At 47.1% G+C, this 24,888-nt stretch overlaps 1 protein-coding gene across 3 annotated transcripts in view; it reads left to right on the top strand.

Moving 5' to 3' along the window:
- LOC116938784 (activin receptor type-2B-like) overlaps positions 1 to 24,888 on the top strand; it is a 79,476-nt gene that overhangs the window by 40,394 nt on the left and 14,194 nt on the right. The window contains exons 2-8 of one of the 3 annotated variants that reach the window (XM_032946408.2): positions 1,587 to 1,794; positions 3,340 to 3,452; positions 12,898 to 13,052; positions 14,726 to 14,869; positions 18,539 to 18,682; positions 19,435 to 19,568; positions 22,319 to 22,433. In XM_032946408.2, the coding sequence (XP_032802299.2) occupies positions 1,587 to 1,794; positions 3,340 to 3,452; positions 12,898 to 13,052; positions 14,726 to 14,869; positions 18,539 to 18,682; positions 19,435 to 19,568; positions 22,319 to 22,433 (1,013 nt within the window). Of the gene's footprint in view, positions 1 to 1,586; positions 1,795 to 3,339; positions 3,453 to 12,876; positions 13,053 to 14,725; positions 14,870 to 18,538; positions 18,683 to 19,434; positions 19,569 to 22,318; positions 22,434 to 24,888 lie in introns of all 3 variants that reach the window. The other 2 variants (XM_032946407.2, XM_032946406.2) reach the window with 2 other exon arrangements.

Raw genomic sequence — 24,888 nt, 5'->3', positions numbered from 1 at the left:
TTTCTAGTCGGCGTTTGGTACTAAGTTCAGCGCTTAATAGCGTGTGCACGTGCTACCGAAACTGGAATCCAGTCAGTGCCAAGTGACAGGAGGCATATTTGTAGTGAATGCCACTACAAGTCTGAGTGCCGGAACGGATATGATAAGTTCGCCCTTCTCTCAAAGTCTCCAAATTTCTATTTTGCCGTCTCCCTGGGCAGCCACTCCCCGAGCAAGTATAACACCGCTAAAGTTACCCATCGCACATCTCCCGGCCATGAATAAGTGATGGTGTGTGTAACGAAAGACAATGTCTCTGCCATCCTCTCAATTATGCTGAAGGTACTGGGAAGGGACGACCTGCATTGTCGGCTCTGAGAATGGCAGTGTGCGTCGGTAGGCACGATGAAAGTTACTCCTTCAGCACCACGCGCGGCAAAACCTTCGATGCTCAGAAACCGTTCTCACACGAAGAATACAACAACCACCTTTTAAATGTTTAATTCGACACGAGTGCTATTTTAAAATGAGATAACGGGCTTCAGTTTACTGCCGTGCTCAAGCTCGGTGTGAACATGCAGATCATATTTGTTGGTGATCAGAATATTTTCCAAAGTCGACGGATTTCCAATGCGACAGGCGTGTCGCATTCGAAGTAAAAATCTAATTATAAAATGACACTACTGAGCGAGAACCTTGTTGGTAAGACATTGATGGGTTGAGCATTTGTTTGGGCTCATTGTGCTATTTCCATAATAATATGAAGCGGGTGGACCCTGTGGCTGACTCAAATCAACAGATTGTGAATTCAAATCCCATTTAAGTGTCGACTTAGGCTCTTATCCCTCGGCTTTAGCGGGGGAAACGCTGGAACTTTTTGTTTACTTTTGACATGACACTCATTGTCACGTAGACCGATTCACCTCTCGTCACAGTCATCATTCACCGATAGAGTCACCAGCACTCTCGTGGGTGACAACGGTGTGCGATATAGGCATGGACTTGTTAATGGGCCAGTCAACAACGACAGCGATATGCCACAACGCCACGCACCTCGCCATGCACTCCTTCCGTCATGAAGTGACACCACAGACAGAGACATTGATGTGTGTGTGCACCAGTCGTGGTCTGTTGAGACCAGTGATTGCTGAACTTGGTAGCTCTTGGAGATCGTCTAAAATAAGGTGTCACGGCAAGGCCCTTTAGTTGTTATGGTCCTTCCCTGTCTCTGGAAATATATTTCAAGTCATATCAGGAATGATGGCAAAGTTAAATAAATTAAATGAGTCAACTTATTTTTTGCCTGTATTATCAGGTCAATTCGTTTTTCAGTGATGACATCACCCACATCCTATAGATGTGTGCTGTGATGTCACCACCTCGTGCCAGCAAGCCAGACAGGCAGGCAGGCCACCAGCCAGCCAACCAGCCAGCAAAATAAAAAGAAAACAAATTAGTATGAAGTGCCCTATGCAGCTCTGCATGAGGAGCACGCTGTACAGTATAACAATCTAGATCCTCCTGCGCTGCATCGTACACCACCGTCCACCGTCCACCTCCAACTCTTCTACCTCTCCCCATTGTCCCCGTCTGCTGCCCCGCTGCAGGGCCGTGTGGCAGCGTGGCGGAGACGCGGCAGTGCGTTTACTACAACGGCTCGCTGGGCTGGGACGGGGAGGCGGCCGTGGCCTCGGAGCTATGTGATGGCGAGCGAGACAAGCGCCAGCACTGCTACGCCACCTGGCGCAACTCCTCCGGCACCGTGCGGCTGGAGCGCCGCGGCTGTTGGCTCGACGACTTCAACTGCTACGACCGGTGACTGCCCCCCTCCCTTCTTCCGCCCCCCCCCCCCCCCACCTGCGACTCACTCTCTCTATCGCCTCGTCATGTTAACACTTTACCGTTTCGATGACGTACGTGTACATCATCGGTGTTTCTTTCAATTCCGTTCTGTTGACGTACGAAAATAAAATAACTTTGGCACAGTTTGGCGCCAGCTGTCATAGAGTGCGGTCGTGTCACTACCGTTCCTGCGGTGAGTAAAATGTCTTTAAATACAACGTCGCTACGCCTCTCAAAAATTCCCGCTGAACCGCTTGCGCATTTCGGGATTCAGCGGTGAACAGGACCCACCCAGTAACTTGCAGTTGTCTCGGAACGGGAAATGGTTAATTGAAATTCGCGCTCACTACGTCATGTGGAACGTGTTTAGCAATCATCATTCCCTGCACCCTCCCCCTGGGGGTTGCAAGTTAAGAGCCAGAGTGTGTTGCGACTCACAACAGGTGTGGTTGGCTATATAAGCCAAGGGTAGCAATTCCACATTCCCGCTACGTACGGTGTGAAAAAAGTTCAACATACGGAAAACACATACAGGAACACTTACTGTTGGAAGTTTCACAAAGCGAAAAGGCATTTGTGTTTGTCCGGAATGGATCGTGGGCTGAGGCCACCCCCAACTGGGATTCAAGCGCGCGACCGTACGATGGTGGTGTGGGTCCGTGCCGCTCAGTCGTGTAATATTATATATGCTCCTTAAATTTACGTAATCTTCGCGGATTTTCCTCCGTCCTTTCACACGACTTAAGGCTGATCATAAAGTTGGCGGATACCGAGAGGAAAGTGTAATACATTTCATCACACCCCAATTTCTTCTCACCTGATTTAGAATGCACTGATCCGTTTATTTGGTCAGGGTTATGGAGGCATTGTCTCCGTTTAATTCTACCTCGAAATTCCTGGTGCACTAAACCCCTCCAATGAGCGATTTAAATTATACGTTTTGTTTGTACATGTTCCTAGGACTGCTGAGTTTTTAAATCTCATGAATGAAACTAAATAAGCAAAGTGTGACAATTTCTGGAAAGTGATGTAATTATTTTAAATTCTGCTCTTGTGTGATTGTCCCAAATCAACTATCTCATATTTCAAAAACCCATATTCGTGCACGCACAACAATTAGTCTTTAGGTCCACGAAATTACTAGAAGCAGGTTTTTGTGCACAAAAAGACTGCCATTTTATTGTTGTCGAATTTCAGATGCACACAGCAGCAAATTCGCTCAAAAGGTATTACTCAGCGCGAATGTAGCCTGCGTTTGTGTCGAGGAGAAACGATGCAAGTGTTGGTAAGCGCTCTGTACTGCGAGATACCGGCAATCTGGGTTCAATTCCCAGCCGTGCACATCCGCAGTGGCGGTGTGGCGTTTGAAACTGTCCTAAGTAATTGGCGCGATTTCTGCGGAGAGCCACCAGGGAGGCAGATATGTCTGGGCATGATAGTGGCCACAACTACACCCTCGTGTGCCCGCGGCTCAGCGAGGCGCTGCCGTCTTGTGTGTGGGCATGCGCGTGTCTCTAGGACGGAGTGTGTGGAGACCACCGAAAACCCGATGGTGTTTTTCTGTTGCTGCAACGGAGATTTCTGCAACGGAAACTTCAAGTACCAGCCCTCGTTTCAGCTCCCCATTGAAGGTAATGCCACGCGTGCGGTAACTTCACGATGCCAAAGCCCAACGTTTACTTTTTGGAATAGAGGTAACATCCTCCTCTTGCCTAACAGCTTTCTCAAATGTTTGTCGAGCAAAGGGTCAATTTATCTTTTGCGTGTGATTACGATGTGGCCGTTGTAATTGTTGAACGCATGTCTGTTTATTTATTGAGCTCCCTGAAGCAACGTTGACGCCGAAGTCTCCTGCGAACACCGAAGTTCACGGTTCGAATTGGGCAGGCCTACTGCGGCGCGTATTAACTGTAAAAATGCACCCCATCTGCTTCACGGCGGACGTCAAAGATCCTTGTGACGTCGTTCGAAGTAAAAGTGGGCCGTTGTGTGCTGGATTCATGGTCCAAATCTGCCGAATTTGATAAAGGGCCTTTCAAATTACTCGGTCGGCTTTGCACACGGCAATATCGCCTCGTGAAACACAGCGCCTTCCTTCGTGATAGCCTCGCCCGATAAGAACAATCTCACCAGTACCAAATTTACTAAGTTATTATTGTCAGCTCTCCCCGAAGTACATTCAGTTGAAATGTGAAATTTGTAATGCTGACGCAGGGGGCCCCCTAGGGAGATGAGCATAATCCGTTGCTCTTTGGAGTGTGGAGACGGCTGACATTTGATGCGTGGCTATGCATTCTCAGTCGTAGTCATCGCTCCAGGCTTTCTACAATGTGCTCGTGCAGTCGAACCCCACTTGCGAGTTGGACACCATTGATCCGACAGAGTTACGCTGTGCCACACGCTGTGCAATACAACCGCCACTGTCCCCCTCGCTGTCACGCTTTACAGCAAATGTTACTGGAGAGTAAAATTGGCACGGGAGGGGCGTGGAAGGACCCGTTCAATTCGAATCGAGCCAGCGCGCATGCCATTTGGACCGCAAGTGGCGATCGCTCTCTCAGAATTCTGCGTACAGGCAACGAAAATCCAGAGCCGAACGTTGTTGATATGTTCACGTCGAATGTGCCAGCCCTGTTGTTGAATGCGTTTTGAAACTGTTTCAGATGTACTTTTCAGTCGTCGCACCTTTCCCCCCCCCCCCAGTAACTTTGCCCAAAATACAAAAATATTTGTTTTTTTACAGAGAGCATTATATTAATGTGTTCAATGCACGGTTGCAGTTCATCGGTTTCAGAAGTATTTATGCTAGACGTTTGGAAGGTTTAGTATCGTATTGCTTCGTGGATCATCGTCCCAGTTGTATTGCTGCTGTGTTTCACATGTTCGACAGGTTGACACTGTGGTAAGAGCACTTGACTCATGGTTGGAAAGGTCCAGGAGTTGTAGTCCCCCAAGGCATCGACTTACTCCATCGTTTTTCAGGGGTCGATGAATTAAATAACACTCTGTTGGGGAATAAATCACGGTTGCCATCGTCGTCGTCATCATGAACAAACTTACGCCCACCATTGGAATGTGGAATTTCCACAACTGGCTATGGAAATGAGCAGAAATTGTTGCTCCATTTGCATGAAACGTATCACGTGAAGTTCTCGTGATTTTATTGTGAATGCTCAACTGTTATTTTCAGCGCGTGGGGGTGTCCTTTCCAGTTCGCAAAAAAAACAACTGAAGCAAGGCTCTTTTTTTCCTTGGGTAGAATGGGGTGCCATGGCGGTGAGATGTTAACTACCTCGCCTGGTATACCGGAGGTCATGGGTTCGATCCTGATGCTTGTGCATGTGGAGTGTGCATGTTCTCCTCGTGCTTGTGTGGATTTTCCTCGGGGTCCTCTTGTTTTTTTCCCGCCGTATTTATAATCACGCATTTAGAGCAGGGGTCCCCAACCCCCGGGCCGCATACCGGTACCGGTCCGTGGCCTGTTAGGAACCGGGCCGCACGCAAGGAGGTGAGCGGTGAGTCCGCACGTGGCCCGCCCCCATTATTTTATTATTTACCACTTCCGTCCGCACCTTTTTCCCGCACTGCGCACTCGTCTCAGTCACAGTTTTGGTAAGCCCACGAGCTAACCCCCTAGTAGCCAAAGTGAGTAAAAAACAAATGTCGCTGGAGGGCTTCTTTGAAAAGGGGGTAAAGACCCAATGATGACCCCCCCCCCCCCACCCCGGTCCGGGAAAAATTTGTCTTCCACGAAACCGGTCCCTGGTGCCGAAAAGGTTGGGGACCGCTGGTTTAGAGTATTTGGCTGTTATAAATTTCCACACAACGACAAACCACTTTTAGTTGAGCTATCATTTATGTGCCAGGTCGCTTCTGAAAAAATAGCTTAATAGCTAAATGGGCCTTTCCTGGTAAAATAAAAATAGTTTTAGTTTAGCATATACAAATCCTGGGCAACTCTGTGACCCCAAGCTCCCACATATCCATTACGGGATATAATTGATGGCATTAATAGACCTCTGCCAAGCTGAACGTATCTAAGGACACCCCCAGTAACCAGTGCTGTGCGACTATACAATTTGTGAAATAAGGTTACTGTTTTGTTTTTCACCAAATTATCCATACTGAAGGGTTATTGCGCATTCAACTTAAAGTCAAAGTTGTTTCCTTATTGAATGTAGCATGGAACATTTGTCGTATTCATTGAGGCAGAAGTATCCGTGAGGTCCTTGTGAGAGGCTGGTGATGCTGGCCACCGGCCCTTCCCTCTCCGAATCATGCGCCGGGCTGCACAGTGACCCCTTTGTTTGTTTTCGCTCTGTGACTCATGCATGTGTCATTAATAGGGGCCTCTTTATCTTTGGCTTTTCCATTGGACATTGGTGACCTGTGTTTATTCCCGGTCTAGGCATTGCTTATTTATGCGACTGCAGTTTTGCTGGGGCAAAACGATGGGTCGGGGGAGGATAAATCATACACTTTGGGTCTTTCGGTAAAGTCATGTAGATAGAAAAATAATTTAAAAAATCACGACGTTTCGATCGCAACACAGGCAATCGTCTTCAGGTGAAAAAATACAGCAGTCCGCCTGAATATGATTTTATTTTATTATTTTTCTATCTACGGGACCTGCAGTCACGAAAGCTTTAAGTCAGGATAAATCATAACTGATCAAATATCTGCTTCATGATATGTAGGGTTGATGAATCATGTTGAGATCATGTGTGTGTGAGCTTCCAACTCACTGGGGGGGCACAGTGTCTGTAAAGAGTGGTACATGGAAGAGGTTCATTAACATTTCTGAGTGACGTTACATGCTAACCGCTTGTGTGAATAGATTTTCTCTCTCTGCTCTAATTTCCTCCCACATGCTCCCATTAAACAAATATCACAAGCAGCCCCTTGCCTGATAGAATCCTGAGACTTTGAAGGATTTTTCTCGATAAATAACTCGCTATAATTATCATATTATAATATTATGTGTAGATAATGGAATGGCATATTAATGCTACCTAACTTGTGAGATGTTGCCTGTCTCGGCTTGGCACATTCAATGTCCCCTCGAGTCAATAATATGAGTGCCTGTGTGAGAAGTCATCGGTGGTTGCCCTTTGGAGAGACTGGTCCCTGCCACTGGACTGTGGAATTTCCAATACTGGCGCAACGTCCGCCAACAGAGGCGAACGCCACCCAACAACGCTTGTTTGACTACGGAGAGACCCAATATGACTTGATGAAGCTGGTTGCTGTCGACGCATGATATTGCGCTTGTACACGGCGCGTGCCGCATTGTAGGCTCTTAACGTTGCATGGGTGGCAGCGGGAAACAAAATGCCGCTTGGGTTTTTTGAGGCTTTGGTAGCAGAGGGCCACTTGCAGGCTTGCGGTGGGACACACAGAAGCACTGCAGAACGTTATGGTCAAGAGCCGTTGTTATCAACGGTCACCGTCTCCACGCTTCTGTTGTCCCGGATAAAGCCTGATGTCCTCTTGCAAAATCGGCGATGAAGGTCTGTAGAGATGGAAGATGACTCTGGAAGCTGCTCATTTTTCTACCAAGTCCCTTTGGCAGGGTTAATACATTCACCCGAAGAAAGTTGGCGTGCATGACCTCAAGTGAGCTTTTGGGCAATACTCATCTTCATCGGTTGGCCTGAGCCACTGGTGGCAATTCCATGTTCCCATGGAAGGGACTGTTTTCCACAAGGCAACCAAAAATGACTTCCTACCAGGTTGGAAAGCTTTACCAGGCATCGGCAGTTTAAAGAGACCGATTAATGAGAATGATTTTGGTGTTGGGCTCGGTGAACCCTGGGCGGGATGTGAACTTGATGAGCTCACGATTGGGAGCCTTGCCGTTACACCATCTGTGTGCTACATCGCAACCATGAAATTGTGACGATCGCACTCGTACTGTTGAGTGCTTTTGTCATCATCATTATGTTTTACATCACCTTATCAGAACATCCATTTTGTGTCTTTCTGCTTTAAAGAGTGTGGGTAGCAGTGGTCATCGCAGCTGGAAGCGCTGCCCGCCAGTGGTGGAAATTGCACGTTCCTTGGTGGTGGCCAGTCTCTCCAAACAAAACCGATATTAGTTCCTGCAAAGTGGCACTCATTTTCTCGAAAGCGGAAAGTAGAATTGAGTCAACCAGATGTTTGAACCCGTGAACGTCTGACCGCAGCGCCAATTGTACGTACAGTCATACCTCGGTATGCGACCGCTTTGGAATACGTCGAATTCGGTACACGTCGTGTTTTGACGAGAAAAAAAATGTCTTGGGATACGACGTCTTGCTTGGGATACGACGCCTCGCTTGCTAGAACTTGTGTGGGTCGGGATGAGTCACCACGTACAGTACCCGCGTACACAATACTGTTACGGCTCTAACAAGCCGTAACAGTGTTGTGTGGAATGACCAGACAATGTCACACTTGAGGAACATTCTTAGAAGAAGACAAAAACTTTAATGGACAGGTTTTTAGTCAAACTCAAACCTGGTGAGCTTCAACAAGGTCCAAGTCAAGTTAAAAAAAGACAGAAAAGAAAAAGAGAGGAAAAACCCCCCCCCAGAATTTCAGCTTCCTGAAGTTTTAATGGAAGGGGACCCTCCTTCCAAAAAATAACATCTCGTCCCCTTCCTCACCACCATCCTCGTAGGCTATCAACTCCTCTCAGCAAGGTAAAGTGACGTTAAATTTTATTTTTATCTCAATTTATTTTTATCTATTTGTGCATTTATTTTAATTTATGTATACATTTATTATAATTTATGTATGCATTTTAGTAATAATTAGTGTCTAAGTTAGTTTATACAACCCCATTAATGTATAATATGCCATATAAAATATAATTTCTTATACTCTGGAACGGATTATTTTCTTTCCCTCTTTCTTATGGGAAAAATTCGTTTGGTATTCGTCATTTTGGGTATAAGTCCTCCTACCTTCTGGAACGAATTAACGACGTATACCGAGGTACCACTGTACGTATGTTTCACTTATTTCGCACCGTACATTGCCAGTTATGCTCGTCGGAGGTGCTATTAGTTAATGAGTACGGTTAGACACCGATTTACGCTCTCCCCCCTTTTTACGTCGTTTTACAAATACGCCATCACTTGGTTAATACCGTGACCTGATTTCCCGCACCTCAAGCCACACTCACGTGGATGACAGCATCGTCCGTGCTTTCTCGTATCTGTCACCTCGGCATTCGCCTCCGCCTACCCTGTAAATCGCTTTGATTTACGTCGTATAAGAAATGCGTCGTCGCACCTTTGAGGAGCTTTTGGCACCGATGACGCTATCTATTTGGGTTCATAGCGCCCTCCTCTGGATAGAGAACCATCTCGAGGCGCCACCTGTCTGCCGAGGACCACCACGATTATCGTCCTGCGATTATTCGCACGTCCACGTGGTGCGTGTGTGCAAACGCACTCCCAGAGTTGTATTCCCATTTCCCAAAACCCCTTTTCAAATCGGACAACCAGCCGCGATCCTGTACAGATTAACACAGCAGGATGCCACACAGAAGCAGCACCTGGCAGAAACGTTTGGTGTTTTTTACTCCCCCCCCCACCCACCACCACCACATTCGTACGTTTCATTCGCAGCATCGTACGCGAATGTACATTATCAACGTATCGTTGGATTGGTGGATCGCGTAGACTTGTGGAACTCCCCGCATACCTGCCGGGCTGCAGGCTGTGCGAGGAGACGGCCCGTACGTGATATACCGCGTGATCGACACTTCACGTTAGGATCCCGCGGTACGTCCCGATTGCTTCAGAGCCCTCGTTGTAGCCTTTGGTTAATGTGGAGATGAACCAAGCGCATTGAGACGCGTGAAACAGTCGAGATTGGCTGCGGGTTCTCCAGTCTTATTTGCGTAAACAAGGTAATTTCAGGACCAATGTTTACTTATCCGAGTGCCATCAGCAGGGTGGAGTGGAAATTAAAAGTGCAGTGCTGCAATATCTGTCGATTGTGTGTTGCTCTCTGTTGATGTGATTTGGGAATGTCAACCGGGTCAAGAGTTTGCCTTGTTTTGGCAAATCCTGGAAAATAATGGTCCAGAAGGCCCATTTAGTCATGTAAATACACTTGATTTAGTTTACTGATTAAATGAATAGCATCCTTCTTGAGTTCATGCATGTAAATTAACTTTGATTTGTGTGGTGTTTAGTATTGCCAATGGAAATTACGTTATTTATTATCCAAGAAACCATTCTGTGAGTCCCATGGTACTTTTAAAGGAGGGTTTTTTTTCTCACCCTGTTCAAACAATTCCTCATAGGGTGAGGAAAACGAGAGTTACATGATAACCCATTCGCACAGTGACCATAGCACCTGGACTCTTTATGGGATGACTCCCAACCGTAAATTGAACTCAAAGCCTTCTGGCCCACGGGTGCATGGTGCTCTGACCACTGCACCACAACCAACACTGGCTGTCAGGCTGTAACCTATTGCTCGTCATCGAAATGTCGAATTGGCATCAGTTACTAAGTCGGCAGCAGTGTTGAGCCACTTTCTCGTGCTCCTTGGCGCCGGGTAAAACCGGCGAGTTTCTTTAACCCTTTACATTTTTATTGCTGCAGTAATTGCATCAGATTTATATGTTTCATTGTCGCAGTTATCGTCTGGTGGAGATAGCCGGGCCGTTTACAACAGCGGTATCTCGTAAGTGTCTGGGAAAGTAGATTCAACTCCCCTTAATTATTTGTTGATTCCACGTTAACGTTAGAGGTTAACTGGGACGTAAAAAACCCTAATAATTTCCACCGTTTAATTGCCCTGTAACATCGATTTTGTAACTACATTTTATTGCATCATTTGGTGATTAACTTAAACTGTCCGTTAAAATGAAATCCGAATACGGAAATGCATCCAGAGCTGCCCTCTCTATTGCATTAGCCGAACCAAGCTACATTTTACGTTACATTTTTCTTTGCCTTCATGAGGATAAAACATTATTCCCATCACAGACTCACGAGGAATACCACCAAAATATGAACAATGCCACCAAACTGCAGTTGAATAATACGTGTCGGTTTTTTTTTCCCCCCTTCATGTACAGAGGCCAAAATCTGCGAAGGAAAAAAAAACATGACGAGTGACGGACACTACGACTGCTGCAAACTAAGCACAGACTTCCGTCTCCGAGTTTCAGGGAGCCCCAACATGAAATGCCGTATTTATTTTGGATCAAATGGAGCCCACAAATTTATGATCATACGTCCACTCTGTAAACATCAAACATCAACTCTTTGGTTTTTTTCGGTGAAGTCACGTAGAAATAATGAAAATAAAATAATATAATAGCATACGACGTTTCGATTGCAACACAAGCAATCATCATCAGGTACAGAATTAACACAGACACATCAGGGGACACAGAGGGAGGCGGAGGAGCACACTAAATCAAACAGGGTTTAGCAAAAATTATGAAACTATATAAAGCAACACAGACGGTCGGTTAAAACACAATTAACGCATGGTCTGGTTGATTTATTATTTCTACGTGACTTTACCGAAAAAACCAAAGAGTAATTCCTGCAGTCACGAAAGCACCAAATCAAGATCAAACATCAAACATGACCGAGTGAAACTAGACCCAAGCCAACAGAGTGGCTCTATTCTCGCAACCTGTTTCCATCGGCAGTCGCCGGCATGCCCCCAAGTTTGACAGATTCCCCTCTTGCCCAGCACTAAGAAATCGACTCAACCGAGATGTTAACAGTAGCTTGCCCTGCGGGGTGTAAACACGTGTCGGTTCTGCATCACATCCAAGCATGTGACCAACCCCATGAGAAACCTTCATTGATGTTTATTTATGGGATTTGATGCGCAAATGTTTTAACAGAACTCCGTACTAGAGTGTTAAGCTTAATAACAACACTTTTTTTTTTCCCCCACCACATCCAGCAGTTCAGCGGTGGGGGGGGGGGGCGTTTTAATGAACCAACACACAATTCCAGAAGAGGGGAGAGCAATATGTAAATAAATTGTCTTGAGCGGTGTATTGTTATGAAACTGACAAAAACTGGGACTTGTCATCTCCCGAGAAGACTTACAGATTTCCCAGAGCAGCTACATAATCAAACGCACGACGATCGTGGGAAAACTAGGAGAGATGTCAACCCAACTGTCAAACATTGCAGCAGGTTCCACCGCATGACCACTCGGCCAGCGTGACGGCGTGTCGAGTGGATTTTCGTGTTTTTCAGATGCGTACGCTCGCACCGTTTCTAATGCTCAGAGCCGCAACACATAGCCGCCCTTGAGCCTGGCGCCCCCTCCCATCCTCAGGCCTGGTGTCCAGGCTGCGAAGGATGAGGCCAGAAGAGATGGTGCGATATGACTTGCACTCGTGCTCAGAGTGCTCAGTGGTCCACCTATTAATCTATTAGCCACATACTTATTTAAATGTCTCATCGTCATTCCAGGGTTGATGCAATTCACACCACTGTAGGCAGTCAGCAGTAGTTGTCCTATTATAGGGCGACTGCTCCCTTCAATTGGAACGTGGTATTTTAAGACTACCTCATTCATGCTCACCTCAGCAGGAAGATGCTTGGGCTCCTAAGCACATTTGCTCTGTGATGCGTTTTCAGGTTGTACCTTGCGCTGTTGAACATGATGTCCGACGTTTTGCTCCACATGCTGGTGGCTTCTTCAGGAACTGAACAAAAACCCATCGGAGAGCCAGACAGAACAACTGAAAAAAAACTACACGTTTCCCATTTGTGTGGAGAATTCCCCCACCCCCGATGATCCATCTCCAACAATGTCCCATTGCCCGAAGCGTCGCCTGTTATATATTGTATCCTGTTAAGGCCACAGTGTTATCGACGGGTGTGTTGAGTTTTCTGTTAACTGCGCTTGTGCATCCCGCTGTCAGCGCAGCACCAGTAGCACCACCAAATAATTAACGATATTATTATTATTATTGCAATTGCGTTGTTTCACGCTGCTGCCTGCTGCCGCCGCCGCTGCTGCTGTACCGTCGCGGTGAACATTACAGCACGTCGCGCCTGGGCGCCGACTCAGGGGCCGCTTTGCTGTCTCCAGATTCCAAGAAGCCTCCGGAGCCGTCCCAGCTGGGCAACGTGCTGCTGTACACCATGGTGCCGCTGCTGGGCGTCTCTCTGCTGCTGCTGCTCGCGTTCTGGCTCTACCGGCACCACGGGCTGCCCTACGCCCACCACGAGGTGCCCACGCAGGAGGTGGGCACGCACGGCCACCCTGGGGGGTTGCGCCGCGCCCACGTGCGGCGCCTTGTGGGGCAACCGATGGGCGTGTCCACCTCTCTTGAGATACAACAACAAACAGATGGATAGTCGTGGGAAGAGGGATATGTCGCGGCAGTGTACCAGTTGTACCGACGCAGAATATCTCGCAGTTCCAGTGGAGGGAGAATACGTCGAAATGCATCGTATTGAGTAGCATATTGTTATATTGTTACGTAGCTGACAAAAAAAAATAACTTTTTTTTACTGCGCCAGGAAAAGACTTGCAGATTTCCCAGGGTTATGGACCTCTAAAGAGAAACCAGGATGGGTGGCAACCCGAGTAACTGAATGGGGGGGGGGTGCTCCTCACTGCCTCTGCTTCCACTGCACAGGTGGTGAAATAAAATGTTGTGAATGAGAGGACCCATGTGCATTCATTCGCCCGTGTTGATGGGCGGTTGTTGCCAGACTGGTTTTCCTTGAAAGCTGCAACTGGAATGTGTGCGTGATTATGCAGGCGTGCGCGTGTGTGGTTGAAGGCAGCAGTTGCGTGGTGGATAGTACGCTGTGTTGCGAACCCGGTGACCTGGCTTCAATTCCCTGCCACAGCTAACATAAGTGGCAATTGGTATGTGAACCAACCCTTGGCCTCCCTTAGGTCAACACAGCCTTAAACGAGTACCTGGTGCATTGTGGAAACGTCAGCGCCGGTGCTGATGAAACCAAGTGCTCGTGCGCCGTAACTGGCCTTCATAGATGCTCACTAACGGCTCAGACAGTCGTTTACAGTTTAACACATAGGCCTTTGCGACCAATATTATCCATAATACAGGTTTTTTGGGTTAAATTACGTAAATATATAAATGTGTCGTTAAACCCGCCACCACTCGACACAGCCAATTAGTAAGGTTTGTCACGTAAACAGAACATGTCAATTCGTTACTAGTACAGCACACTGGTGTGTTGGAGAGCAAAGCCACAACAAACTGTAAACAGTCTGTTTTCAATTCTAGATTTAAAGCTCTTGTTTTCAGTTTGTAGTTGGCCATTGCGAGTGGTGGCCTTGTATTTTGTGCACTGTATTATGATCCCGGTGAGCTGAGTTGAATTCTCAACCGTGCACGCCAGTGGTACTGGTCGCTCCATCCTCTTGTGTGTCATGCCTGTAATAATAGTTTGCTCGTGAACGGTGCTTGCCCTGCCTCCCATGCTCATGAGGCTAAACAGGGGGATATTTTGTGTGTGTGTGTGCGTTGATCTATGTGGGGAACGGTAGTGCAACTGTTAGCGCACTGCGCTCCGAACCCGCCTACCAGAGTTCGATTCCCGCTCATGGCTAACACAGGTAACGATTATTTTAATTGGTCTTGGGCCTCCCCCAGGTCGAATCAGCCTCAAATGAGTACCTGGTGGGATGTGCAAATATCGCCATTGTGGAGCCGAAGGCGGCCGGGCTTGGTGCTGGCCACAAAACACCCTCGTTTGCCGTAAACGGCCTTCCTAGGTGGTACTCGCTAACAGCACTTGCCCCAACAGTCTGTTGATGCTATAAGGGGCGGGCGGGATCATTGTCTTCTGTGTTGAATCTATGTGCCGTGCGGCTAGCTGTGTATGTGGAGCCTGACCAGCGTGGTGTTTCGTGTGCGTTCGTGTGACCGCGGGGGCAGGATGTGGAGGCGGCCCCCGCCTCTCCCCTCCTGGGCCTCAAGCCTCTGCAACTGTTGGAGCTGCAGGCCCGCGGGCGATTCGGCTGCGTCTACCGTGCCCAGCTGCCCGGCCAGGAAGTCGCCGTCAAAGTTTTCCCCCCCGAGGTGCGGGTGATGGCGCCAATCCCACTGCTGATTGAAGTGACAGGCTCGTTGTTTTTTTTATCTATATTTATTAACGCTTTTGCAGCGTTCTGATTATATTACCAAAGCGTATTTGGCCGATGTTAAATTTCGACGTGATAAGCCACTTCGTCGGGCTATCATATGCGGCTTCTGAAAAAGAGCTGCATCGCTCAGTGGGCCTTAGCTTGTAAAATAAAAATAGTTTTAGTTTAGTTTAATATAGCGATTTAACTCGAAATATTATTGAGCTGTATGATTTTATTCATAGGCTTTCAGAGCAGTATATGGCTTTCAACATAGGTGTGCAGGGAAGGGTTTAAATATCGCTTAGATTGGGGCAGAGTTGGCATGTATGCGTTTCTTGAGCTCGTGTGTTGTCATTCATCAGCTCACGCACATTTGTTCATGAGCTCGCACAGGACAGAACAAGTGACCATGTGCGGACTTTTGTGCTCTAATACAGACTCCCCATGCGCTTACTTGTAACGCCCATCGAAGCGGCTTCGTTGCTTTCGGTGGTAATCAAAGTGTACTGAGTTAGCACCACGCTAACATTCTGGGTGATTGAACACATTTACTTAATTGATTGTAACGATGAGAAGCATCGGCCTGCTTCTTGTCAACACTTTCACATGGGGGTCTCTGGTGTCAGATTCATCGCGTTGGGCATGCTTTTATTAGCAAAAAAAAAAAATCGTTTCTTTATTTTTCTTCTGCCTTTCACTTTTCGATTGCAACATCTATTGTACATTTTATTCAGTGGACAAAGAAGTGAAACACTGAAATAATTTAACCATCGAGCCCATGTGATGACTTGCTTCTGTGTCGAGTGAGCTGTCTGCCGAGCTTGTCAGCCCATCCGTGAGGACAAAATCACACTCTGGGCTTTTTTTGGGGGGGGGGGGTGAGCAACAAATTAATTGGCCACCATGCACTTTTTAATGCAATAGCCGATTGTTATCTGATACCGAGGTAAGCGCCGTCGTTTAGAGTGCTCAGCCGTCGTTCGGAAGGTCGCAAGGTCACATGCAGGTCGGGGGGTCAGCCCAGCCCTTCAGCTCCAATGCGTCAATAAAATGGTCGCACTTCGTGCTGGAGGTGGCATTGGCCACCGTATGGATAGAGGCCTCGGTTAATTGCTCTACAAATGTGCAATTTGACCATTAGCTCAGGGCTTCCTATATCAAAGGGTCACACAGTGGGTGGGGGCGGGGGGGGAAGTTTTTTTTCATTTCTTGTTTGAGTCATGAAAATTATTCCATTGCAGGTGTTAATTACACGTGGGTAACTACGGTCAGCGAACGGTATTTTGTACAGTTGTATGAAGTAGCTTCTTGCTTTGTGGGAAAGTCGCAGAGCGAAATTCCGCCACCCGGTTCAGGGGGCACGTGTCGCGGTGATGAGCACCATGCTTGTGCCGATTGGAGCGCGGAGACGCGTTGAGTTGTCGAGCCGTTCATTGCCCATTACAATTACTCGTGATTGGCTGTGCCGTAGAGTTAATAAGCGGGGGGTGTGCAATATAACTAAATAAATAAATATTTGCGGTGCAAGCCAATCGAATAAAACGAAAGAAGAACTAATATTTCCACGCGTTGCGCTCACATCTTTCGCGCGTGTGACCTGGGCATGGATATAGCATTGTCAGCTTCGCGATAAACCCGTGTCACTGTGCACGTGACTGGCAGCAGCGTTTCACTAATTGCATTGCAGCCCCGATTTAAAGGAATGAGTGTAGTATAAAATAACAAATAAAAAGGGTCACGCTTAGTTATATTTCATTGCTTTTTTTCCCCTCTTCAGCTTGAGCTGCTAAATAAATAAATGGTCTGCCACTCTGGCAGCGGTGTCAAGGTCGTTGTGAGGAATACCGGGCTCTCCTCGTCCGAGAACCCCCTTTCGCTGCGATTGTAAACCATCTCATTTGGCTCTATTTTGCCACAATTATTATAAACCAACCGCCATCGTCGTGACTTGAGCTCGGTGTGAAGTTGTGAAGTACAGGAGAGGTGGCCCGATGACCCTCAACATGCGCCTCACAACGCGAAAAATACGTCGTTCGTTTTCTGCCTTAGTGTGGCCCGGGGCGAATTCTGAGGTCAAAGATTTTGCAAATTTACCATTTAATATTTGCTCTTGATTTTGCTAGATTTTTTTTAAAGTAATAAAACTCATCAGTTGCCTTTCATTAATGACTTTGTTGTTCTTGTTGTGTTAAATGGGGCTATTTGAACAATTCTGAGTGTGTTGCGTTATTTGTTGCAGAGGGAAAGTGAAACGGGTAAAACAGTAAAGTGACCACGAAATTAATAACATGAGAGAGTGTGTTTTGTAATGGTCGTCTCCCTTTATGATCGCATGATCATAAAATTGTGCGAGTGGATCTGTCTGCATAATTCACTCCCGCGCTGCCACATCAATTGTAGCGTCGCCTCAAGGGCTGTTTGTTAAATTGCTGCGTAAGGTAAGGGTCCTCATTGCTCTATAGCACGAGTCACTTAGGAGGGCAATTATACGGCTGGTTATACAGCACCCACAGGCAATCCCATATAAGCATTCTATGGCTTGTTGTTAAGCGTTGAACGATCAGGATTAAGCCAACACCACTGAGACCAGGGTTCAAGCCTGGGCACCCGCCCAACGAATAAACCAGGTCGCTGGGTATGTCGTATCAATGGTCTTAGTCCGGTAACTGATGATTGCATGAAATATTGTATTTGAATCAGATGTTTTGGAATGTTTGGCCTTGCATCAACAATAAATACAACACTAGAGAGGGAATTGCAGAAAAGCTCTATTCAAGAGGCATGAGCGAATGTGGAATCTGTGGGTCAACTGAAGCGACTATCAAAGGTAGTTCCTTGGTATTGTCTTCTGGGGCCATTCCCTGACACAATGTGATGTCGCTTTGGTCGCTTGTGAGAATGATTCTGTAACGGCCACATTGCGCACGTTCGAGTGAGCCCCACCCGAGATGGAATTTGGGGGAGAATTCAATTGGGGGGGCAAAGTTGGCCTCAGGATGAGAAGAAACGGCTCCACATTTGAATTATGGCAACATTTTCTGTAAGAGGAAAGAAATGATGAGCGTATTTACGGAGAAGTGGGATTCTTCGTAACTGCAGGAATTAACCGTACAGTGTTAGCATCCGAGAGTATTTCAGATGAAGCCGTGCAGCTTACAATCAGCCTGTCAATGCACTATATGCTGAAGATATAACCTTAATAAACGTCCCGACAACAGGGCACAAAGATGTAGAAGTAGACCAAATGTATTACCTCGCCTGATGTACAGGAGGTCGTAGGTTCGATCCCAACCCTGACGCATGTATATTTGGAGTTTGCATGTTCTCCCTTTGGTCCCGTGGATTTTTCTCCGGGTCCGGTTTTTCCTTCAACATTTCGAAACATGAATTTATAGTGTTTGGCTGCTGCTGCATGATAGGCCACTTTATTGGGCTGTCATTTGTGGCCAGGACATTTCTGAAAAAGAGCTATATAGCACAGTGGGCCTTACCTGGTTAAGTAGATCGTTAAGGTAAGTTAACCTCTAAAGAGTTTTGACGTGCACTTACACCGCTTCGTTGCTAACGGTCGCTTTGCTTTTTTTTTTCTTCCCCCAATGCACGGGCGTTATTCCCCCCACAGCACAAGGCATCGTGGCAGAACGAAGTGGCCATGTTCACCGCGGCCGGCATGAAGCACGAGAACCTGCTGCAGTTCCTGGCGGCTGAGAGGCGTGGTACGGGCCTGGACTTCGAGTTCTGGATCATCACCCTCTTTCAGCACAAGGTGATGCGCGGCCAAAAAGGTGGCCACCGCTCGTCTTACCTTGGCGAGATTTATATAGCGTGGGCGAGATGTTAACTCTGTCGACCGGTATGCAGGAGGTCGTGGGTTCGATCCTGGCCCTGATGGCTGCTGTATATCTCCCCGTGGTCGCGTGGATTTTTCTCTGGATCCTCTTGTTTTTCCGTCCACATTTAAAATCAACACGCGTTTAGAGTATTTGGCTGCTGTAAATTTCGCGTAATGAGCCACTTCGTTGAGCTATTATTTGTGGCCAGGTCACTTCTGAAAAAGAGCGCTATAGCTCATTGGACCTTACCTGGTAAAATAAAAGTAGTGTAGTATAGCAGTGCCTTATTACCAAGGCCCTTTACAGCAATGATTAAATTGTGCATAAGATGATAGTGATTGAAATAAAGAGCAGGGTTAACCAAAGTGGTGGTGTAGCTATTGCGACAGGAGAACAGGCGGGAAGGGTTGGGGTGGGGCTGGTCGTAGCTGGAGGGCGGAGGCAGGGAGTAGCAGTAGCATTATGGGCTAGGGGGAGAAGTGATGGGGGGTTGTTTTAAGGGAGGAACGGAAGCAGGTCAATGATGATGATTGTTTTACGTGCAGCGGGAGCAAGAAGGGAAATGAAACGAAAGCGAGGGACGCACAGAGCTCTTGTCTGCATGCGTTTCGTTGTTTCGGGTGCCGCCATCGCCGTTGTCGCCGTGTTCCCCGCGGTGATCCGGCCTCCTCCGTTGCCGTCTCAGGGCTCGGTGGGCGACTACCTCAAGGGCAACGTGGTGACGTGGAGCGAGCTGTGCCACATAGCCGAGACGATGGCACGCGGACTCTCCTTCCTGCACGAGGAGGGCCCCGACCTCAAGCCGGCCATCGCTCACAGGTGCCGCTGTCTCCCACATCTCTCGCTCGATCGCTCGGTCGCTCACGGTGACAACGCACACGCGGTACATTGTAGGCTGCATGCTGGAAGGTTGTACGGCCACTGTTATAATTGAACGCTGGAATTCCAGAAATTGCAAGAAACTTTTGGAATTAGGACGTTGTCACTGAGCTTTGTTGTTGTCGTTGGGAAAAAAATATTTTAGATTTTTTTAGAACCAATAGGAATCACAATTGCATGTCTCACTTTGCCTGGAGTGACCTCACTGGGCTGAAGTGATGTCTTCAGTCTTGATTTGTGTTTTTTTTACACTTAGCTGGCTGGGTGGTGGTGTGGTGGCAGTGTTGGCCAACTCAATTGAAAGGTCGCAAGTTAATATTTCAGAAAGTACAATGGCCACACATGGGACTTTATGGCTGGACAGTCATGTTTGTTGTTTGCAAATTTCCTCAAAGTAGTTTTTAATGCATTTTCTAAACATAATATGTACATATTTCTCCTCTGGCTGCTTGACCCCAACATGCCTGAGTTCAAGCCTAGCTATTGGTTGACTCAGCCCATCATCCCCACCGGCCCCATATGGGTCAGTAGTGGTTGTTAGAGAGACTGGTCCCCAGCATAGGACGATGGTATTTTTACCCGAGGATCTCCAAGAGATATTTGTTTGAGCATGATTCTTTTTGACCCCTTTCCTGTTCTGAAACGTCTGTAAGTTGCAGGGGTGGTCCCGTTCACCGCTGAATCTCGGAAGCGCAAGCGGCTCAGCCTTAATGTTATTTTAAGAGGCGTATTGCCATTGTTTATAAATACATTGTACACACCACAGAGAACTGTAGTGACACTTGCCCTCTATATCATAGCTGGCGCCAAACTGTGGCACACGCCTTCCCGCATGGCCTTGAGGGAGCCTCGGTACAATAGCCACACTTGGGTGTGATGCAGTGGACAATACAGAATAATAGATTGTGGACTGTCTATACGTGTGGATATTGAGCATTATTCCTTTCCAATACTCTGGTTTCCTCCTCCTTGCGTAACTCATTAAAAAAAAGAATGGGCCCAATGTCCAAATACAGGACCCTCCTGAAAAAGAGTCTTGATATTCACAAAACCATTCCTGGATAAAAATTATATTCAGTTTAACACGTAGGCTTTCGCGACCAATATTATTCATAATAAAGGTTTTGGGTTAGATCGCGTTATTTATAAATGTGTCGTAACCCTCCACCACCCGACACGGCCAAACAGTAAAAAAGTGTCACGTTTACAAAGGACAAATAGTTCACTACTTTAGCCCACCGGTGTGTTGAAGAGTGAATCAACATCATTTAAAATTTGAGTACGACGTTTCGCTGGTAATTACATCCAGCATCATTGGGCAATTCGCCAGAATGGTAAAGCCCTCGCTTGCTCCTGGTCTTAAATTATATTTTGATACAATCGTGGAATGTACAGTAGATACGTCCATAAAATGTGTTTTGAAGTTTTATTTCCAATATTAAGCAGCTCAGTACAATGTTGCGTTTGGTGCAAAAGTCTTACGTAAACCGTTCTGACCGTCCTAGTGCTCTTCATGCTCTGGCAGAGAAGTTAAATATTTGATTGCGCTATTTTTTTACACTTATCACCGATTAGAAACACGGAACAATAGGACCCTAGTTAGTTTCATGTGCCTCGTTTTCAGTAAAAAAAAAAACTAAATTACTATTACCGCTGCTCAAAGATAACAGTGAATGACGTTTAATTAAGATTGCTCCAAGTTAAAGCTGCTTTCCCTGCCCGAGATGGTTGTCACATTCATGTCCGTCTTGTCCCGAGGGCTGCCTTTTGTCATCTTTTCCACATCGTTAAAATTGTATTTTTGCAGATCGAATCTCTAATTGGCAATCATGAATATAAATGTGTTCGGAGCTTCTGATGTCGGTTACTGCACTCCAAATTTACTTACTACCATCTTACCATCATCTCTTTCTTTATTAACTTATATACGTGAAGCTTTTTGCATGGCGTCAAGTCTGCATTAACCACACAAACTTGTAGCAAAACATGCAAACAAATGTGCTTTGATGATATACTTGCATTGTCTTAAAAACTGATTGGCCTACACCTGAGATGGCCTTCTGTATGGCCTTGTCTCACTACCACTGTTAGACCAGAGAACGTCAAAAGACGAACAGTACAAAGACAATGCACGTATCAGAACACTTACAGCTCAGGTCGAGCAGTTATATCTATGGGACCTTTTTCTTCCAGTATCCAAAATTACGAAAGGGTGAAACCTCTTCTTAATCTTCATCATTTTGCATACTGGTTAAAAGTCCCCATAGATATGCGATGCTTTTCTTAGTCACTTTGTTTGTCCTATAATCTGGCCAGATGTCTCTGGCTGGAGCACTCGAATTTTTGTAAAATAACACAAAAGCATTACATTTGAACTCTCAAACCGATTTCTATTCTCACTTTTATGACCACATGTGAGGCTGTCCACCAATTATTTATGCTCGTCATGAGCTACGCATCATATTCATTCCGACGGCGAGCGATTATTCTCGATGTCTGCAAATTGGCGTCAATGAAAGTGAGCCTTCGTCGTTTTGAAATCCGTCTCAATGGAAAAGAACGGAGAACATTTCTTCCAGTGAATAGTAAAGCATTGGCTGTGCGAAGTGAGTAGGCGCTTCAGGCGAAGTGGTTTAAACAAAAAAAAAAAGCTTCGCCTCCCTTGCCCCTCCCCGCACCTCTCTCTGCAGGGATTTCAAGAGCAAGAATGTGCTGCTCAAGAGCGACCTGACAGCGTGCGTTGCCGACCTTGGCCTGGCCGTCAAGTTTGAGCCTGGCAAACCGCCCGGGGACATGCACGGCCAGGTGTGTGGCCTCCCCTGTACCCCCCCCCCCCACGCTCCACAGCTTGCTGTGGGAACCGTGCATTCCACTGCTTATTTACGTTCCCGGACACCGCTTGCGTCAATTGTAATCCTTACTGTGCTGGCCATTCAGCCGGGGGGGGGGGGGGGGTGGGGGTCTCTCTTACGACGGATGGGGGCAGCTTTGCAGCATGTGTAGCTGCATGCTCTGCGTGTGGTCAATGCGTGTGTGTGTGTGTTTGTCTTGTGCGTACATGTGTGTGTGTGTGTGTTCATTGTACACACACCCAAATGGGTGGAGCCGTGGCATAGCGGTTAACACGCTGCGCTACAAACCCGGTGACCTCGCTGCAGCGAACCTCCGAGGATGATTTTTTGGACTTTCCATGGGTTAACTCGGCCTAAATGAGTACTTGGTGTGCAGTGTAAACATCAGAATTTGGAAGGCAAAGGCAGCCAAGCGTGATGCTAGCCAATCCATCCCCTCGTGCGCCCTGCAGGCCTTAATCGTTGCTCTCTGAGAGAAGTTTCCCCAAAAGTCTATATAGGCTATTCATGGGATCTCTTGTCTTTACATTGTATATTGCTAGGATAATAGCACCTGCCCCCCCTATGGTCTATAACTAGAGGGGGAAGACCTTTGTGTGTGCATATTTGTAAGTTCGTCCGCTGTTTGAGAAAAACACACTGCACTACAATCCGGTTCACTTCCAAGGCTATGGCATTTCTTGATTAGCGATGCGATCACCAGCCCCTGTCCTGGGTCACCCCGAAGTAATCGCGGTCTTTGAATGGGTACTCGTGCGATGAGTACTTGTGCGATGCATGATCATTGGCACTGGTTTGACAAAAATCACCGGGTCGAGTTAGACCTCGCCACACCGCCACGTTGTGTACCACCCCCCGGGGTTAATGGGTGCCTAGTAACAGCACATTGCCTCCTCCACTCTGTACAAGCTGCATGGGTGATCTTTGGCCTTTTTTATGTTGATAACATCTGCAGTGGAAATCCTCAAATTAGCATTCGGCTGGCAAACTTCTGCCTGCGCTTTGTAAAAAAATTGATGTTCGACAAAAGAGCAATTTTATTTGAAATGTTTTGCGTGCGGGAGGAAAATGGAGTGTCGGAAGAGGGGAGAACACTTAAACTACACGCAGAAAAATAGCGAATGTAGATATAATCTACAGAGGTCAATATGCACATACCAATGAACAGTTTAAGTCCTTGAGTTGAGGGAGTCAACGCGACCTAGCAGCAAGCAGCGTGTTTGGCTGACTGGCCATGAGGTGAGAACATTCCACTCGCAGCTTTGTTGCGAGTTCAAATCCCGGCTGACCAGTTCAAATCCTCACCATACCCCATTGTGGACTATAATCATCCAACTGGGTTCGATAAAATAAGCAACACTTTGTGACAAGTCAATGGCAGTTGTCCTTTGAATACGCTCACTCCTACCACAGGACTATTGACTCTGTACCACCGGCTATATTGAAAACTAATTTCTTCAGAACTGCTTTTTGTATTTAATTTGTTTTCCTGCTCCCACGCCTCCAATTAGCACGGTTGGCTACATACGATGCGAAGGAAGTTCAACATGCGTACATACATATGGGCACACCAGCACTGCACCAACGAGCACTTGCCCCAGGTGTCAGTTGAGCACGCAGACTCATTGACTTTGCACAGGAAGCAGCGGCAGTTTACCGAAAGCATAACCATCGGTAAAGTCTGGCTTGGCGCTATGGATAGCATCTTCTAAACATGGGCCCTATGAGCAGCAACTTCTCTGTAATTAATTGCTCTTGCATCATCCCTCTTCCAAACCTCGCCTCTCCCTTCAATCCCCCACTTAAGCCAACAACTGCCTCCCCCTTCCACCTCATGTACCCAACCCCTCTCCCCCCCGCTGCCGCCCACGGCAATGCATTCATCAGCCAAGATTAACACGTGTTTTCGCAAGGGAAGCGAACACGACACCGGGTAATAAATTGCTTGATTGCGTTAGATATCTTCGTGCTGGTGGCAGAGCTAATGGATTATGATGAGGGGTTTAATTTAAATTGTGGGCTTCCATGTGTGCCCCCCCCCCCACCCCTTAGCCCCGGCCCCACCCTGCGACCCCCGCATCCCTCCCCATTTCAGCGATTACATTTCTGAGATGCTCGCAGGCGTCTGTTCCCAAAAGTAGCGAGGATGATTATTAAATATGAGTGTTGCGCAATGATCATCCCCATCGGTAGTCCCGGAACCAGCGTTTTAAATGCCACATTCCTTAGAAAACCAATAGCTCGTGTTGCCAGGGAGAGCTATGTTCAGCTTCTTTCGTACCGTACGTAGCCACCCGCCTATGCACATCCCGTATTCCAATAGTCAGGGTTGGCAACGTGCCATGCGAAATAAATTCAACATATGCACATACAGTGAGGGGAAAAAAAGTATTTGATCCCCTGCTGAT

This window comes from Petromyzon marinus, chromosome 4, assembly GCF_048934315.1.
Source record: "Petromyzon marinus isolate PM22_M1 ecotype Great Lakes invasive population chromosome 4, UKy_Petmar_22M1.pri1.0, whole genome shotgun sequence".
NCBI lineage: Eukaryota > Metazoa > Chordata > Hyperoartia > Petromyzontiformes > Petromyzontidae > Petromyzon > Petromyzon marinus.
The sequence above is the reverse complement of the archived record's forward strand: the minus strand, read 5'-3'. Positions and strand labels throughout refer to the sequence as shown.